The sequence below is a fragment of the Morone saxatilis genome, unplaced genomic scaffold (genome assembly GCF_004916995.1).
Source record: "Morone saxatilis isolate NCDOM2014 unplaced genomic scaffold, NCSU_SB_2.0 Contig23, whole genome shotgun sequence".
Lineage (NCBI taxonomy): Eukaryota > Metazoa > Chordata > Actinopteri > Moronidae > Morone > Morone saxatilis.
Window position 1 is genome coordinate 21,295,927 of NW_023339796.1, and position 17,388 is coordinate 21,313,314.

General features: G+C 39.6%; 1 protein-coding gene across 1 annotated transcript in view; it reads right to left on the reverse strand.

The window, feature by feature from the left end:
- Positions 1–830: 830 nt before the first annotated feature.
- LOC118334938 (cadherin-6-like) overlaps positions 831–17,388 on the reverse strand; it is a 90,353-nt gene continuing 73,795 nt past the window's right edge. Inside the window, exons 9-12 of the mRNA XM_035671041.1 lie at positions 15,970–16,091; positions 10,615–10,732; positions 9,001–9,252; positions 831–4,374 (exon numbers count right to left, since the gene is read on the reverse strand). Of these exons, the coding sequence (XP_035526934.1) occupies positions 3,827–4,374; positions 9,001–9,252; positions 10,615–10,732; positions 15,970–16,091 (1,040 nt within the window). The 3' untranslated portion in view covers positions 831–3,826. The remainder of the gene's footprint in view (positions 4,375–9,000; positions 9,253–10,614; positions 10,733–15,969; positions 16,092–17,388) is intronic.

Below are 17,388 nucleotides of genomic sequence, written 5' to 3' on the forward strand. Positions count from 1 at the left end.
ACATTCCCCTGTGAGTCAGGAGATCCAATCAGAGTGTAGCAAGATATACAGTATTGAGGCAGGAGGTGGACAGATGCAGATCGCTCCAACCAGAAGAATCAGTACCTCATCTGAGATCAGCTGTGCAGTTTATGAGAACCATGTGAACGAGACAGCACACCCACTCTGACTTGTAGGTCAGCTTTTATTCTTTCCATTCAGGGTCATGTGAGTGGAGCCTGTCCCAGCATGCATTGGGTGGAAGTAATGGAAGGCTGACTGATGCCAGTGGGCTACTTGAGAGCCCGGCACCAGGAGGAAGTGAATTTGGGGGCTGTTAAAATTTGTGAGAGGGCAATTTCTTTCATAAAATAAAATTTATTGATTTAACCACGCAAAATAATACATTTATTAATCAGAGCACTAATAAATCAGTTTAGAATCTAATCTAAAAATTATGTTATAAGAAAGAAATGGAAAGACATTGAAGTCACCTGACTGATCAGCTGTTTCTGCACTCATTCGCATTGTCTTTTGCCAAAGCACGAAAGTCGATTAAAATCTGCAACATATTTGGATGGAAACATGATTCTTCATAAGGTAACTGCGCATTTTGGACTGTGGTTCTAGGATACCAAAATGATCTAGAAGAAACCAATGAACCCTCGTAGTTAGAGGAGATTGAATAAATGTTACATGTTAGTCCCAATTTGCAGGGGAAATACTTTTACAGAACTTCACAAGTGAGCTCAGTTTCTGCTGCAGAAATGTGTTATTTCCTGTAATTTTCCTGTGTGGAGTTTATTTTCAGCTGTTTCAGCATGTTTCCCGAGGCTGTTAGTGATCAAATTAAAAAACCTCAAACTTTCACTGTAAAAGTTTATTTTGATAAAATTAAACAACTTGATAATACAGTACATCATATACGGACGGTAGACTGCCCACAGCGAGTTTCACACCTCCAAAATTACATTAAAAAAGCGGTGAAGCTGGATGGTATTTTTGATTTTTTTCCCCCTCCAAGAATATCATCATTGTGTCCTATAAATATCTGGTACAAAAAGAATGAGTTACAATATAAAGAAAAATATGTGGAAATGTTTGTTTTAAGCCTTCAGAGCAGACCACGGTCACAAAACACAACTGCAACAAACTGCTGCTTTTACTGGAACTGCCAAAACACACAATACAGTCCTGATGTCAGATCAGAATAACAAAAAGTTAGAATCAGAAATGATTGGACTTCATTCCTCACTTGGAAACAAATGTTGAACGTAGCACTGAGGTTGACTGTTGTGATTTTGCTTCAATACTGTGACATCAAACCAGTGATGAATATGCTGCCCTCCAGTGTCGGTTAATTACAACATTTAACAACAAAACCTCACGTCTCTGAACGGGACACAGGGGTGGGCTGAATAAAACGAAGCAAATAAACAAGTAAATAAGGAAAGCTATTGTTTTTCTCTTGTGTCAGACAAAGCAGAGAGTGTACTTTGTTCATCATATCCTCAAACTGAGCAAACAGGAAAAAAAACGGGTACGAGTGGGATAGAAACTGAACTGAACATGAGGTTAGCAGTCACTGAAAGGCTGTGAAGTCAGACGCTCGTGCTTTCAAAAGGTCGATGAATGCGTTTCTTTAATTCAAACACACTCCACAGAGCCAAATCCTAAGCTAACGTTGCAAAACTGATAGGCTTCCGTTCCAGTGGTGCCTTCCTGCAAGCTAACAGGTGAGTGTGGACTTGTTGTCATGGTAACATTACTACTATACTACTAAGGCAGTAGAATCAAATAGCCTAAAGATAAACCACTATTTTTCACATTTACAGTGTCGAATCCACAAATCAATTCTCAGATGGTTTGATTATCCCCGTTTAAAAAAAAAAAAAAGTATGTCGACATGGCAACCAGGAGAGATTCTGCTCCCAGCCAAGAAATAGAGAAGAGAAATAAAACCACAACTTGTTGTTTTTATACTTTGGTTTTTATATTGAAAATAATGAGCTACATTGTGTTAATCATTGAGCTTTCAGGGTGCTGGTGGGTGGAGTTCATTACCTTTGGACAGAGCCAGGCTAGCTGTTTGGCTAAGATAAGCTAAGCGACTCCCAAAATATTGAATTGATTTTACAAAACATCAACCTATTATCAAATTATTCTGGTTATGGCTGGCGTGTTAGCAAATGATTGCTTTCCTTCAGCAGATAGGGAGCAACATTAGCATCTATTTTGAGTCTAATATCCATTTTCCTTTTAGCTCTGTCGCTGTGTCTGCTGTTTGGTGCTGAAAACAGATCCCTGCTGCAGGAAATGAGGTCGATGAGAGCCAAGAGACTGAATCGAAACAGCAAAAACTAACCAAACGGGCCGGTAAACCAAAACAATAGCTAAAAAGACGCTAAAACACTCTGTAGAACCGCAGATTCTCTGAAATTTGGTCACTACAGTCGACTCCCTTCACATTATGTGCAGTCATCCATTGATCCATTGTTATAAAAACATTGATTAGTGCACCAAAATCACAATGTTTGCCTTACAAATGGCTTAAGCATTGTTATCATTGAGTTTGGCAAGTCAATTAAACCATGTCCCTCATGTAAATATAAAGCATATTCTTAATTCAAATACTTTAACATTGTTCAACAAATGTCTGATATCTGAAGTTGTTGTACTTTATAATAGAAAAAAGCCAGCTCCAGCCCCCTGTGACCCTCCAAAGGCTAAGCAGTTAAAGATAATGGATGGATGGATGGATGGAAAAAGATTTCAGTAAAAACTGTGTACTTCCAATATAACTCAGTTTAACCACATTTCTGACACAATATACACTTAATCAAGAGCTAAAAATCTAGATATTATGCCATGAACATATATCTTCTTTTTGTGATCAGCACAATAGGAATCAACAAAAAAGAATCTAAAAACCTGCATAAACATAAAGAAATCAGTGCATTTAGTCACGTGAGTTGTCCTCTTTTTACTCTGTGTTCCGAAGAAGGCGATTTCCTAGAGAGGATCCTTTAGAACAGCTCCTCTGGAATGGTCCATTTGTACAAGACAGCAAAAAAGACAAAAAGCAATAATGTAAGAGTCATTAGCCCCCCCCAGTCTCAGCCAGCCCACAGGCATCCACAGTTCAGCTGGAAGGGCAGCAGAAGGGCACTTAGTCAAAAAAACCAAACATAAAAAACAAAACTCTTCTTCCACACACTCCTCACTCCATATCTGCAGAGGTAAGTGTGTGTGGACCAGTCCTGGAATTACTACACTGCTGTTTTGTTGACTGACCTGTTCCCTCCATTCGGTTTAAAGCCACACACAGAATGGTTATTTGGTAACCAAAGAGAGATTAAAGCAAAGCCTCAAAGTATTAAAAGTCCAATTCTCAGTACAAAATACAGTCCGATTTTGATTCAAAACTCCATTCAGGCCTGAAATTAGTCTTTGAAGAGGTTCACACTGGTGGAACTGTGCTGGTTAATTTACATTTCTACATCCATTAGCCCCAATTCACAAAATCAGATATTTAGGACTTTTGTCTCCATTTGAGAAAGACTTGGTAAGCATTTTTGGAGCCGTGTGCAGTGAAGGCAGGTCAAGGATTGGGTGGCGTTCTTAAATATCCCATTAAATGGAATTAACATCTGCCGGCACATCTGTTGGCTCATCGTGTGGGTAGCTTGTGTCATCTGTTTTTTAAAACGTTTTCCTTAAAGCTCATCAGCAACGTTCACAACCTCTAATGTTGAGATTGTGGTAGTCAAACGTCGCTGTCTCTGGCCCTGCATTTGTCACAATCTTTCCTGAACCTGTCTCTGACATGGAGGTGAGCGTGTGTTTGTTAGGAGAAGTCACTGTCCTCAGCCCCGTACAGGTCAGCTAGTTTCCTGAACCTGGGCCCCCAGTCACTCAGGTAGTGGTAGTCCTGCTCGGCCTCAGATGACGCTGAGCCCAGTGAACTCAGTGACTCGGCCACCGAGCCCGCGCCCTCGTAGGCGTAGGTGGCCAGCGAGTCGTACGGCGGTGCTGTCGGGTTACAGTCGTTCTCTAGCACTCTCTGATTGATGAACTCGCGTACGTCCCCGTTGTCCCGTGCAGCAATGCTGACTGGCGGCATGATGAGGCCGGAGGGGGCAGGGGCTGGCCGGCGGTGCGGTGGGTACAGCAAGGTGTCGGTGGGGATGATGTCACGCCTCTGTTTGGCGGACTCCTCCAAGGCGGCGGCGGCATCCGGGTGTCGCAGTGCACCAATGTCGAAAGCCTGGGTGTCCTCCTCACCTCCGCCCTCGTCATTGTAGCTCACCACATTGTCCCGGACATCCTCCTTGGAGATGATGAGAGGTTCCTGCTTTCTCTGGCGTTTCAGCGCCGTGAACAGAACCACGATCACTGCAAGAATCAACAGAAGAAAGATACGGGATAAGACAATTTTACAGTGAACAGCAGTGGTTAGAATATACAACCAATGAGGACACATATTGAATCAAATCCAGAAGCTTTATGAGAGGCATTGAAGCCAATTGCATCCATCACATGATGCACACTGACCCAACAAACCAGTGGATCAGCTGTCATAGAAATGAATGGAACACTGTAGTTCTCTTTATGCATCAACCGTTAGCTAGCTAGTTACATCTAAAATCTGAATGTTTCTAGTTAGCTAGTGTTTTGCTAACATTAGCTAACTTAAGATGTGACTATATATAATTAATAAAGTCACATCACGATGTTGTTGTCTTTCCAACATAGATTAGCCTAGCGCATAGCATATCTAAGTACAGGAAAGGAAAAATTAATCAAGGTTCTAACCGAGGCTTGCTCAACTGTTATTGGAGCACAGAGCAAAAAGGGGTGGAACTTAAGAAGGGTCAACTGATAATGAAGCCAGGCAGTCAGTATGTGTGACTGGGGCTGGCTAAGTATGATAAGTCGAAGTTGAACCAACTGGGTCTGTAAACTGTAATGGATGTTTACAACAGTTTTACATTTGTTTTCTCTTCCAAAATAAATTTGGCTAACCTGGGGATCTGTTTATAACCAGTCTGGTTGTCTGCCATATTTCCAAATCTAAGTAACTCACTTGGTGAGTAAAATCTTACTAGTACAGATAGAAATGATGGCAAAAACTTAAAAAAAAATAAGACCCAGGTCAGTCAGCTAACCTCATGAACATGGAAAGGGTGCGTTAGATATATGTTGCAGTATGAGTGTAAACAGAGTACGATTTTGGTGTGAAGATGTGTGCCACAGCTTATCTTAATTCAGTCCAACACATAGAACTCTAAACGAGGTGTAGCTGCATTATATCCCGAAATCAGCGTAAAAACAAGAGGGCTGCACAGGCAGTTACAGGCAGACAGAAAGGACAGCAGCCTTTGATTTCAGAGAGGGCTCAGCCATAAGTAATCATGCAGAACATTTGATTGGCTAAGCTCATGCAGGCCAGTTTGAATTTAAATCAAGTGAGAGCAGAGCGGCAACAAGAAAGAGCAGAGGCGGAGTTAAGGTCAGGGAACTGAAATAACCGATAATGCATACACAGTAGCAAGGAAAATCACAGCATGAAATGTCTGCAGAGGAGCAGGAGAGGGTGAGCTGTGATGTGAATGAGAGAATATCAGATGGTGAGTGAGAAAGTAAAGGTAAATATAGTGGCAGAAAGATTAGTATAGATAAAGTAGGCAGTTACTGTATAGTGTGTACAGGGGAGAGTCTGCTGAAAGATGGATGAACAAAAATTAAATAGTAAATGTGATGGTTGAGGCGATGATAAATACATTCATATGCATATCAGCACTACTAAAATACTACAGCTTAAGGCTGTGTTTTCATTACCATGTTAAATATAATTCGACACAATGAGATGTCTCTGAGGAACCAGACTGAGAACTAGCTTCACCATTTGCTCTTCTTTCTGGTATAAATGCACGTCTGAATATATTTCCTGCTGTTATCACACATTTTCTCAAAGGCGGGTTCACCCCATAAAATCTACTTCAGTTGGTGAAAACATGAAAAGTTGTACGTTTGTATTCAGTTACAAGCACACCAGGACTTAATAATTTAGATCAACTGTAGATGGGTGTGATGGACCTGTCTGCACCCTGTGCTGTTATTTCTCCTCTCTGGTGTTCGTTTCAGCTGAGAGCACTTGAAGAACTATTGTAGCTGAATATGAGCAGCAGTGTCCTCTGTAGTTCCTCAGTTCATTTTAGAGCTGCTGTTTATTATATCTACATCTATTTCATTACATCAGCTAGAGTTACTGCCTCGTGGTTGTGTGACTCTGCCAACCAGCCAAGCTGCAGTTTATATCCAGATCATATCATATATGGTGTGAAGAGTTTGAAGGAATTTAATCAAATGTGTTTAATGTATTTTTTGTTTCAAGGCGGGCACCCAAGATTGCTGTCACCAATTCAGTATCCAGCCAAATGTTGCATCATGTTGTTTTGTACTGTAATACTGTGTCATACTGCACTGAACCTTACTGTGTAATCTTTCTGGTACTGGCCTGTACTGACTCTGTGTGTTTCCATTGTTAAATAGCACTGACTCAGTTTAGCTCTTTTTTTGATCAAATACAAATATATTGAGTTGTAACAGCAGCTTTACATATTAAATCCAATCATGCGTGTTTTAAATGTATACTTTTTAAGGTTCCCTAATAAATAACAAAGCTAAACAGAGGCCTGTGTTGAACTGCAGTGCTCCTTTTGATTGCAACATTTTTCTGATTAAAATAATCCGATTAAGGCATTTGCACAACAACCTCTCTGGTCAGAGTACTGCCTTAACCAGGTTAAGGAAGAGTTATTGCTGTGTATGTAAACTTGCTCAGGGTGTATGTGAGTCTGAGTGTGTGCTCTCATCTCTCTGTGCTCATGTATTGTAAGTGTGAACACTGCAGTACAGCACTGCCTACCTCCTGGATTCACACTGCTAGAGTATGTGACTACTGCCGCTGTGTACTGCATGATGTGTGATTTGATTATAGCTGTTGATTACACAGTAAAATAGATCTGATAAGTAGAGGTTGCTCTAAACTCTTTTAAACGTCATCTAACTAACTCCCTGAAAAAACAGAGAGCGAGAGAGTGCTCAAGTGGACTATGTACGAGGACAGAAATGGACAGAAGTCGATCATGGAGCCTGATGTACAACCCTCAGGTTTATCAGTGAAGTGTATGAACAGCACTACAGACTAACAGTGAGGAGTGACGGCTGTCTCATACGAACAGGTTCAGCGCTGGTTGAATCCAGTATCTACACATACAGTGCGCCTGTCTCTTCACTGCCCTGCATTATTACAAACTACTGTATGATGAACATAGTCATAGGCCACATCTTTCGCCCACATGCATGTGCTGCCTCACTCCCTTATCTTCTCCTTGCAGTTTTAATGATTGACTTCAGTGTTCTGACACACAGTACGCTGGTTGTTTGCTGAAAACAAATTTTCTAAAATTGGTGTCAAAAAGTGATCCTAGCCGTTTAAATGAATGCAAAAACTGAATGAATGTCACTCGGCATTTTGTATGACGTCATTATACAGGCTGACTCTCTCTCAGCAGCCCGCAACTCTTCCAGCGTCCCTGGTGTGTGTCCACTAAAGTCTGCAATGACTGCACTTTCAGGAACATAAATATGTATTCATTTTTCCCAGCAGCCCACTGGACTGTGACCACTGCATGAATAACAGGATAAGTGGGGATGTGGTGGCAGATGAGATGCATTCATTTCCATACGAGGTTTGATTCTGACGAGCAGCAGCAGACGTGGTGCTCTGAAGCAACATTGTTTTCCATTATTGCAAATGAGAAAGCACAATGGCTGCTTGTGTTTACCATGCTGTGCTAATGGAACCACTGCTCTGCACTGGGCAGACAGAAGTGTGATCATACATGCTACATGCTGTGTGCATCAACATTTCATTTTATTTCTGTCACAGTATTCTTCCTGCTATTTTTTAATATTTAAATAGCCAAATAAAGAAACATTTTCTTTAAACTATATTTTTTTTCCAGTTATGTTTCTTTAGAATTTCAGTGTCTTCATTGATGTGCATTGTTCCTTTACACATTTTGAAAGGCAGCCTTTGGCCTTATTGTATTCGTTTTGTTGAAAATGCCCTCTAAAAGTGTGTTTCGTAGTATTGTGTTCAAGAGCAGCAGTTCTTCATGGTTACAGAGTAGAAACAACTTTTATTTGACTGTATTATGGAACTGAATAGAAAAGAATACTGCTGGTATTGGAGTTTGAGTTACCAGAAGACAACAGGGGCTCAGCTGGTTGTATTTTCTTCAGTTCTTAAACCATAGGGCTTGGTGATTGATGTCCTATAATTTCAAATTTCTCACCAAGCTATAGAACTTTAAACAACCCTTTCTTGCCCATTTCTGGATGGACATCTTGCAAACAGCATAAAAGCAGGCATCTGCAGAGGAGCAGATATATCCCAAATAACAAGCTTAAAAACATTTAAATGTGGCAACCATGACTGTAAACTGAATATCTTTGCTCTGTAGCAAAACGCTCACAAACTAGCCAACAAGATAGCTACTGATTGATGTAGATTATGTAGTGTGTAACATTCAGGAGGATTTGTGTTTTTTACAGTAGCCTAGAACAGACGTTTTTTGAGAGGTTCGTGGCCACCATAGTTTCTCCTTCTTGCTTGGTTGAGTCTGCAATCTCACTGCTAGATCCTACAAAGTGGTTCTTTAAGATATATAAAGGTATAAAAATATCTCATATATATGTTGCTTTTATCTTTTAACCATCCATATATCTTTAACCAAGGGGCAGGACTTAGAAAGGATCAATAATAAAAAGGGGAATTGTCTTTGATCCTCCAGAGTTCATTTAGAATATGGTTTGAACGATGTGTTTTCGCTCACAATTTTGTCTTATATATTGGTCAAATAATTTTTATATGACCTATACTGGTTGACGTGAGCATTGTTGTGAACACTGACACACACAAACATACACAGTATATTTCCCCATACGTACTCAGCAGTATGATGGCGCACAGGAGGATGGCGATGAGAGCTCCTGTGCTGAGACCAGGTGCGCTGCTCAGAGCCTCTGGATTACACAGCTCCATGTTTCCATCGCGGTCGCAGGTGCACACCCTCACGGTGAGGGTGCCGGTGCTGCTCTGCATGGGGTAGTCGCCGTCGGTAATCACCACGGGAACCAGGTAGACGCTCTGGTGAAGGCGGCTGTAGCTGGCTCGACGTGTCAGGATGCCAGCGGTGTTATCTGAGTGGGAGAAAGTTCAGTTAGAATATCATCGCAGCACACCCGCAGCGCAGGGGTGTCAGACACTTTGTCACACAGCAGAGGTGTGAATAAGATCACTTTATGACTAGGTTGGAAAGAAAAATGTGGGTGCAACAAGGCAGAAATCACTCTTCTATCACAGATAAAGAATGGGTATGGATCTGTTCTACAACTTGGGGAAAAGGAAGTATAAAACCGGGCTTTGTAAACAAAATGTATACTTTCAAAAAGTTTCACAATATCAAAATAGGGTACAACTTGACAACATAGAAACAGTCAGTCACATTGTAGAAAAAATCTATTTCTTACCAATAATGTGTAAAACAGTCACGTTCAAATCTCAGAAATAATAATCTTTTCAAATTACAACCCCATCAAAGGTTAGGAATGTAACTATGATTCTATAAAGGTCAGAGACTGTATATAATACCTGGATTTCCAGCATCTGTGGGGAATGAATGAAATAGCTTTCACAACTTTGAGAATAGATTTCTGTTTTTCAATGCTTTGAATATTTTCATCCTTTTTTAGCTAAGTGGCTGTGGCTTCATATTTAATTGACAGACATAATCTTCTATCATTTATATTTTGGCCAGAAAGCTAATAAGCTATTTCCAAAAATGTTAAACTTGATGACTTGATCTGATAGTTGCATGTACTATTAATAATTATCAACCACAACAACAAATGTGTCTCTTAAATGCGCCTTTAAGTGTCACAGCGCAGAGATTATCCCACCAACAGTCAAGTTTCTAGCAAAATACAACCCAGGTTTATGTAATCTAAGTGTATGGCAGTTCCAGGACAACAGAGATTATTTCCAGGATATTTGGAAATTTTAATCAATTTCCAGGTGTTTCCATCGATGCAAAACTTGTCTCTAAATTTTAAGGACGTGTGGGAACCCTGTCAGATCTTCATAACTTTTGATACACACGTATTCTGGAGCATTACAATTTAGATTCATTACGAAAAATTATAATGTGTTGCTTTTTCTTGTTCCAGTATTTCTATTATGAAGACTATGTATTGCATTTTATCCCTATGGGATAAAACCCCCGAGTGACTAAGTAGTACTAAATATACAATATATAAAGAAATAGCAGTATCTCAGAAACTATATGGAGTCAAATGTAGCATTGGATTGAGAGCAACAAGTTTAATAATATGTGCTTTGATCCAGTCTAAATCTGATATTTAACATATCAATTTGTGATTTAAAAAAACAAAAAAACTTTTGTCTACCAGTTAAGGCATGATAAAAACTCTGTGGGGCTTTTCCTGAACATACTTAATATAGTTCTTAGTCATTAATTTTAGGCACGTTGCCTGGTCAAGTACCTCCGTTATCTCGGACGGTGAAGTTGCTGCGGTGGCTCCCCTCGGGGGCCAGGCTGAAGAAGAACTTGTGTCCCGTTGACGGCTCGTCGGCATCGACTGCGCTCACTGTCTGGATCCGCTGTCAGAGACACCAACATACGTTAGAATGAACATTCTGATGGAGTTAAGTGGATTAACAGAAGTCAATGAGTGGAAAAGGACTGGCAGGGTCCACAGTGACAGTACACACTGCTGTCCTCACTGTGTGCGCCAACACAACAGCTTGGATCTTATCAGGATCACTGGTGTCTGTGCTAAATAAGCCATCAATATCTCTGTCAACAACACGACTCATCAAATAGATTATACTGAAACAGGACAATAAACATTGCAACTGTTTCTTTTTTCACATATTACTTTTTTCTTTGTTCAAAGTTCCCATGCTGCTAATTTACACATCATAACAATAAGTTAAGCAGCACTTTCCTCTTTCCTGTCATCATATATGTTAGTAATTATCAGTTGGAAATGGTTATGTAGCCGTGTAACAGCTATATTTCTTTTTGACATTCTAATTTCATTGCTATCTTTCAGTATTTCTCTCCCTTTTTTTCAAATGTGACAAAACATCCTGCTGCCAGTGGCACTTTGAGGGTTGACAGCAGGACATGAAAGCCGTGTATTTAGCTTTATTTGAGCAAAACAATAAGCGTTTGGATCATACTGAGGGTATGGATTGAGAGCGGAGAAGTGGATTATGCTACAGCAGTGGTTTGAGAAGTTTCTTTGGGTGTTTTGATACTTTTCTTTCTCCCACAGTGTAAACTTGTCACCACTGGGATCCATTGTAGCCGACTGAATTCAAGCTGAGCACAGCTGCTGTTCTCTGTGAAGAAGCATGGTACAAACTTTTTACAGCTAGCTTTCATATCTACAGGGGGTGAGAGCTTCACATGCCAAAGATAGAATTTGGGTAGGGCATCGCTTTAAGCCAACAGAAAAATGCATCCCTAATGGAATCCCAGCGGGTTTCAGGGTGTTGGACGGGTTCAAATGCAGAAACAGTCAGTTTAGTATATAATGTGGGCTTTAATCAAGGTAACATTAGGGCTGAGAATCAATATTGATTCAAATATGACACCTTTTACATTTTTGGTACCAGTAGCAAAATAATAGTAATATCATATTCAGGAAATTTGTTTTAAGCTTTTTTTCATTTAACAGAATATGCTCGCCCACTCAACAATCTGCATTAAATAGAGAATGTCAGCTAAATAAAATATAGTCTAAAGTTCTTTTTTCTAGTTTCTTCTTTCAGCAACGAATGGCTGGCAATGCATTATGGGAATTATCTGCAAAAGTGATAAATATTAAACAGAAATAAGCTTTGTTTCATATATGCATTTTACTGTTCTACTGACCAGTAATAGTCTGACTATTGGTTGTTAAAGCTGCAGTAGGTAATTTTCTCAGATAAACCCATTGTACACCACCTGCCCAGCACCCAACAGCAGACAGACACAGTTAGAGACCAGCTAGTGAACACAGTGGAGCATTTAGCAGCTAAAGATCCAGATTTATTTTTCTCAGGACTTGGTGGAGACCAAAAACAGACTTTTATTCATCAGGTGGACACAAACGTCGTGTCTAATGTCGTTCTGTGTCTGCTGGATGTCTAAATGAGCCATTGTTTAAACAGTCATCATAATAAAAATAAAATCAATTAAAGCATCTTTAATATAGTAATAAATACATATCAGTGCACCGCAGGAGCTGTGGGTGACTGTGGTTGAACCCTGGGGAGCTTTGTGTTCCTGTCAGCTTCTGACTCTATATGCATATATGTATATTTATTTACATTATAAACACAATCTTATTTAATTGAATGGGAGACACTGGCTGAGAGATTAAAGGCTTTAACAAAGATTTGTGCCAATAACACACACACACACACACACACACACACACACATGCGCACGCTCACAAACAAATTCGGAGCCCGGAATAAGCGGCAGAGGATATCCAGCAAACAAATACTGATGATTAACACTGATGGACAGATGAAAGGGCAGAGGAATTAAAGGATGAAAGGATGGCAGGATGACAGGGACGTGAGTAGACCAATGGCAGCAAGCCACCATACTGGAGAATGTCAAGATGATGCTGTGTGTGCACACGTGGCATCAGCATGGAGCAGTTACACCAAACTGCTTTCTTCTGTTATATCTAACCTGTTACATATGTGTGGGTGATTACACAGATTACAGATTTGTATTTTTATTCAATTAAATGTTGCAAGATATTAGATGCATGATATGTGTGTGTATGTGTGTGTGTGTATGTAAAACCCTATTTACAATATTCCATGTGTGACAGCTCCTGCGAGCGACCATGACAGATTAGCTCGTCAACCACCATAGAAGAAGAAATCGAGTGGTCTCCAGGAGCACAGTCAACCATCTCAACTGCAGGACTGTGTGTTAGTGTGTGTGTGTATGTGTAGATGTATAAGCTTGTGCGCTTTAATCACATTAGTTGCATCCCATACAGTACATGATGAATCATATCAAGTGGTATGAAACCATAGTACTGTTTAAAGCATTCAAACTGATCGATAAAATATACAATGTTACAGAGATGTAACAAAGTCAAAGTTGTGTCGCAGTGGACAGTGATGTCAGTCAATTAGGAAGCTAGAGGGGGAGCTAGTTAAAAATGATCCATGTCAATACGTTTGCACTGCAAAAAAGGAATCTCAAGAAAGTAAAAATCCTTGTTTCTGGGAAAAGAGGTCTTATTTTTTGTCTAAAAAGAAAAACTATATTGTCAAACATGTTTTGCATCATCTGGTTTTAAGAAAATATATCTAACTTAAAATATTATAGATAGATATACACTTGCACAACTCAGTTTAACAGAAGTTGTATTGTGTCTTATTGTAAGATATTGTATCGTAAGATTTTTTGCCAATTATTAATCTTAAATTCTTAAATTCAGCTCAATACAGTGACCAGAATACTTATTTTAAGAAAGTCTATTTTAAGTTTTAAGAATTCTAGCCAAGCAACATTAGCTTACCCCTTTTTACTCAATCTATTTTTTTTTTTATTTTTTTTTTTACAAAAATGTAATTATATTTAAGAATATTTGGCTTTTTTCTAGAAGGGCTGTTTTTACAGTGCATTGGTTCATTGGCTGTGTAAGACAAGTAGGCAGGAAATAAGAAAGCCTAATGTAGCAGTTCAGCATTAAAAAAATATTTTTCAGATTGTTGCAATGTGTTTTTGGTTATAAATTCTTCAAATAAAAACAGGAGACATGCTGGCCTACATTCATCGAAACCCAGTACAAGGGTCAGTGTGGTAGTAATGGCTGATTCCAAGCAAATACTGTGTTTCTATTCATAACAGGGGATTACCAGCTCACTTTAGCCTCTTGCACTTGGCATGTCCCATAAGTGATTTATGAAAGCACATCAGTGTACAATAACGCGCCACCTGCTCTGGGTGGCCTGCAGAGCCGGTTCACATTCTGTACTTGAGGTTGTTCAAGTTCAGTGTTTCAGTGCACTAGAATAATGTCACAGAGCAGCCCCTTTATGAATCATGAGTAAACAGCAGCTCACCACTATGTGTGTGTGTGCGTGTATAATTGTGTGAGTAATTTATTTATTTCTGTAGAGGACTCTCTATCTCTGGTTTATGACAACTTGGCAGGGTCGTAGTGACGATTGAGGATACTGACTTTATATGTGGTATTTTTGTCAGTTCGGGGGTTTATATTTTCAATAAAAAACGTACACATTGTGGGTATATTTAGAAGCTGATTCCGGTGTTTTTAGACTTATCAACTTTTACACCAACAAAATGATAAATACATAAACGCTTCAACATTTCTAGAAGTGTGGAGAAGACTTTGTATTTTAATTTAATTATATTTACAAATATAATTACAAGTACAGTTGGACAGTTAAAGCTGCAGTAGGTAACTTTTATAACATTTTTGGCATAATTGCTGAAACTTTTTCTTTATCCTAACAGTAGAACGTGAGACAGATAATGTGTGAAAAAATCAGGTTTTTTCTGATTTTAACCTTTTTCACACATTATCTGTCTCATCTACTACTGTCAGGATATAGTGAATGTTTCTGATAGAAATTATGGCCACAATTTCATAAGTAAGTGAAGTGTAACGCTGACACCAAATCTGCCTATTTTAGGACTATAAATGAGAAGGACATATGTACACAGGTCTCAACAGGGTAAAATGTGCATGAAACAGCATGGTACTGGTTGCGATGACGGAAGACTCTAACTACTTATTGCAGCAGGAAAAACAATCAATACCTTCAACAGCAGCCAGATATGCACAGCTATAGCAGGAGAGTGTTTATAGAGTGTTTATAGAGCTACTGCCTATTCTTAGTGACTTTAAGACGCTGTTAGTGTTTGTATGGGATTATTATGCTAATTTAGAATCGAATGCAGTTTTTTCCCCTGACAGTGCAGTCCTGTCCTGTTCCACTTTGTGGTCTGTCTGTCATTTCACTGCACAGAAAGCCCCTGCTGGCTAAGGTGAAGTTGTAATTAGCAGCTTCTCCACATATCCTCAGCAGCTACTGTAAAATTACTCAGATGATTGCTGAGGAACCTGTGTTTAAAACAGGATATCACAAAATTACGGCTTTTTTGTCATTCATTCTGTTTTTTCTTGAAGCATAGAGGCAGTTGAGTGTTCTGGATCAAGCTCCAGTTAAAATACTTGCATTTGCAAAGCTATGAGGTTAACAAATCTCTATTGAATCTTTCATCCCTCGTTGCCCGTATTTGCAAAGAGAAATAAAACATTCATGTGGCAGGATTCTCAGTATTAGACAGCTCTGACCTCTGCTCAAAATGACAAACGTAGCTGGTGGCAGGTTACATCAGCTGTCACTAATTAATGTTCATTCTGTGAGTAACCTTGATGAAAAAGACCAATACGTGTCCATTTGGTTAATGTGCTCCCTGTGAGCCAGTGTCTTCTTTCAGCCAGAGATGGTTTGCTAGAGAAAGAAGAATTACTAACAGCGCTCTACATGTATGATCTTGAACGTACTGCATTTTATTTTGTTCAGCAAAACCAACAACGTTGGTTCGCAACATTCTCAGGAGTCTTCCACTTAAACTTTCATGAATATTATTATAAGTTAAAGATTATCTATTTAATAGTTTTGAATCAGGACTGTCAGTGTTTTGAGCAAGTACTTTGAGAAAAAAATTAAAACCTTTATATCAGATTTATGTTTACAATTCTTATATTCAGGTGATTATACACTAATATAATACTATCTTATATTCTACTTTAAAAAAGTGTGAAGTGATGAGGCTGTAGTACCTGGCCGGCTTTGGTCCTCTCACAGACAAAGGTTTCATACACGGTGGCGAAGGTGGGCGCGTTGTCGTTGATGTCCAGAAGGCGGATGTAGACTGGAACATGGCTGGTTTGACGGGGATTATCTGGAAGGCAAACACAGAAAGAGTTTCATGCTGGGGAAAAACTTAACACCCCACTCCGCTTTCCCACAATTCCACATTATCACTGTGTGAGCTATCTGGTCCAGCCTCAACTATTCTACTGACGGCTACCACTGAGCAGCTCATTGCTTTGCTTAAGGGCAGCTTGTCAGCATCTGATGAGGCAGAAAGTTGGAGTGTTAGTCATCCACATTTCCCCTCCTGGTCACGAGCTGTGTCTTTAACCTCTGAGCTCACACATAAACATAAAAGATGGAATATGAGAATGTGAAAGAAAACAATATAAAAGTTTTCAAGGTTTTCAAGATGAAATACAATACATTGGCAGATTTTTCTGAACCCAGGTTGGTTTATAGAGTCCTGTAATTGTCCCAGCATGTCTCAGTTCAATCCTGGAAACCATCAGGCTTCCATTTCACATTTGTGCCAAATTGTTTGTCAAATTGGATATCTGATATTAATCAAACCTGGAACTAGAAATGGAAATGATTTATTTAACAAAGCTAAACAATATTTCAGGAGATTCTGTTTTTATCTTTCCTTTATTACAGGCTCCAGTGTTTTCTTCATGATTACCAGACAATCATCAGTGTCCAGCAGAGTCTCAGCACTAAGCAACACAGCGTGACCAAAAACCATTCGCTTCTTCTGTTTCTGCGGATCCATACTACTGATGGGTCGCTCTGCTTCATGTTCATGGCCACAGCAGGTTAATGACATATGTATGTTTCTTGTTCTTTACATAGCTGTCAAGAGAAAACAAAGAGCAAAACTCTAAGTGTGTGTGACGTGGCGGCTGTGGCTCAGAGGAAGAGCGGGTTGTCCACTAATTGGAAGGTTGTTGGTTCAATCCCTGGCTTCTCCCACCATGTGTCAAAGTATCCTTGAGCAAGATGTATGAATGCATTAGTTTCTGTTTGATGGGCTTTGTCATCACTGAGTGAATGTGTGAAAGGGCGAATGTGGCATGTAGTGTAAAAGCGCTTTGAGTGGTCGGAAGACCATACAAGTACAGTTCCATTTACCATGTTTCAGCAACAGAGCTGAGAACAGACAGAAACAGAAACAGAGAAATTTGAAGGAGCTAGCCTAAGCCTACTGGCCACAGGTTCTGAACGCACAGCCGTTGCCGTAGTCAAAATCTCCTTTTGTTGGCATAGCCCTTAAAAGTCAAATCCATTAAAAAAAACAGATTAAAAACAAAAATGTAGTTTGAAGGAGACTCCTGAATCTGCACGTGCAGCCATTGCCAACTGGAGAGGAGTTGTATTGGAATTTT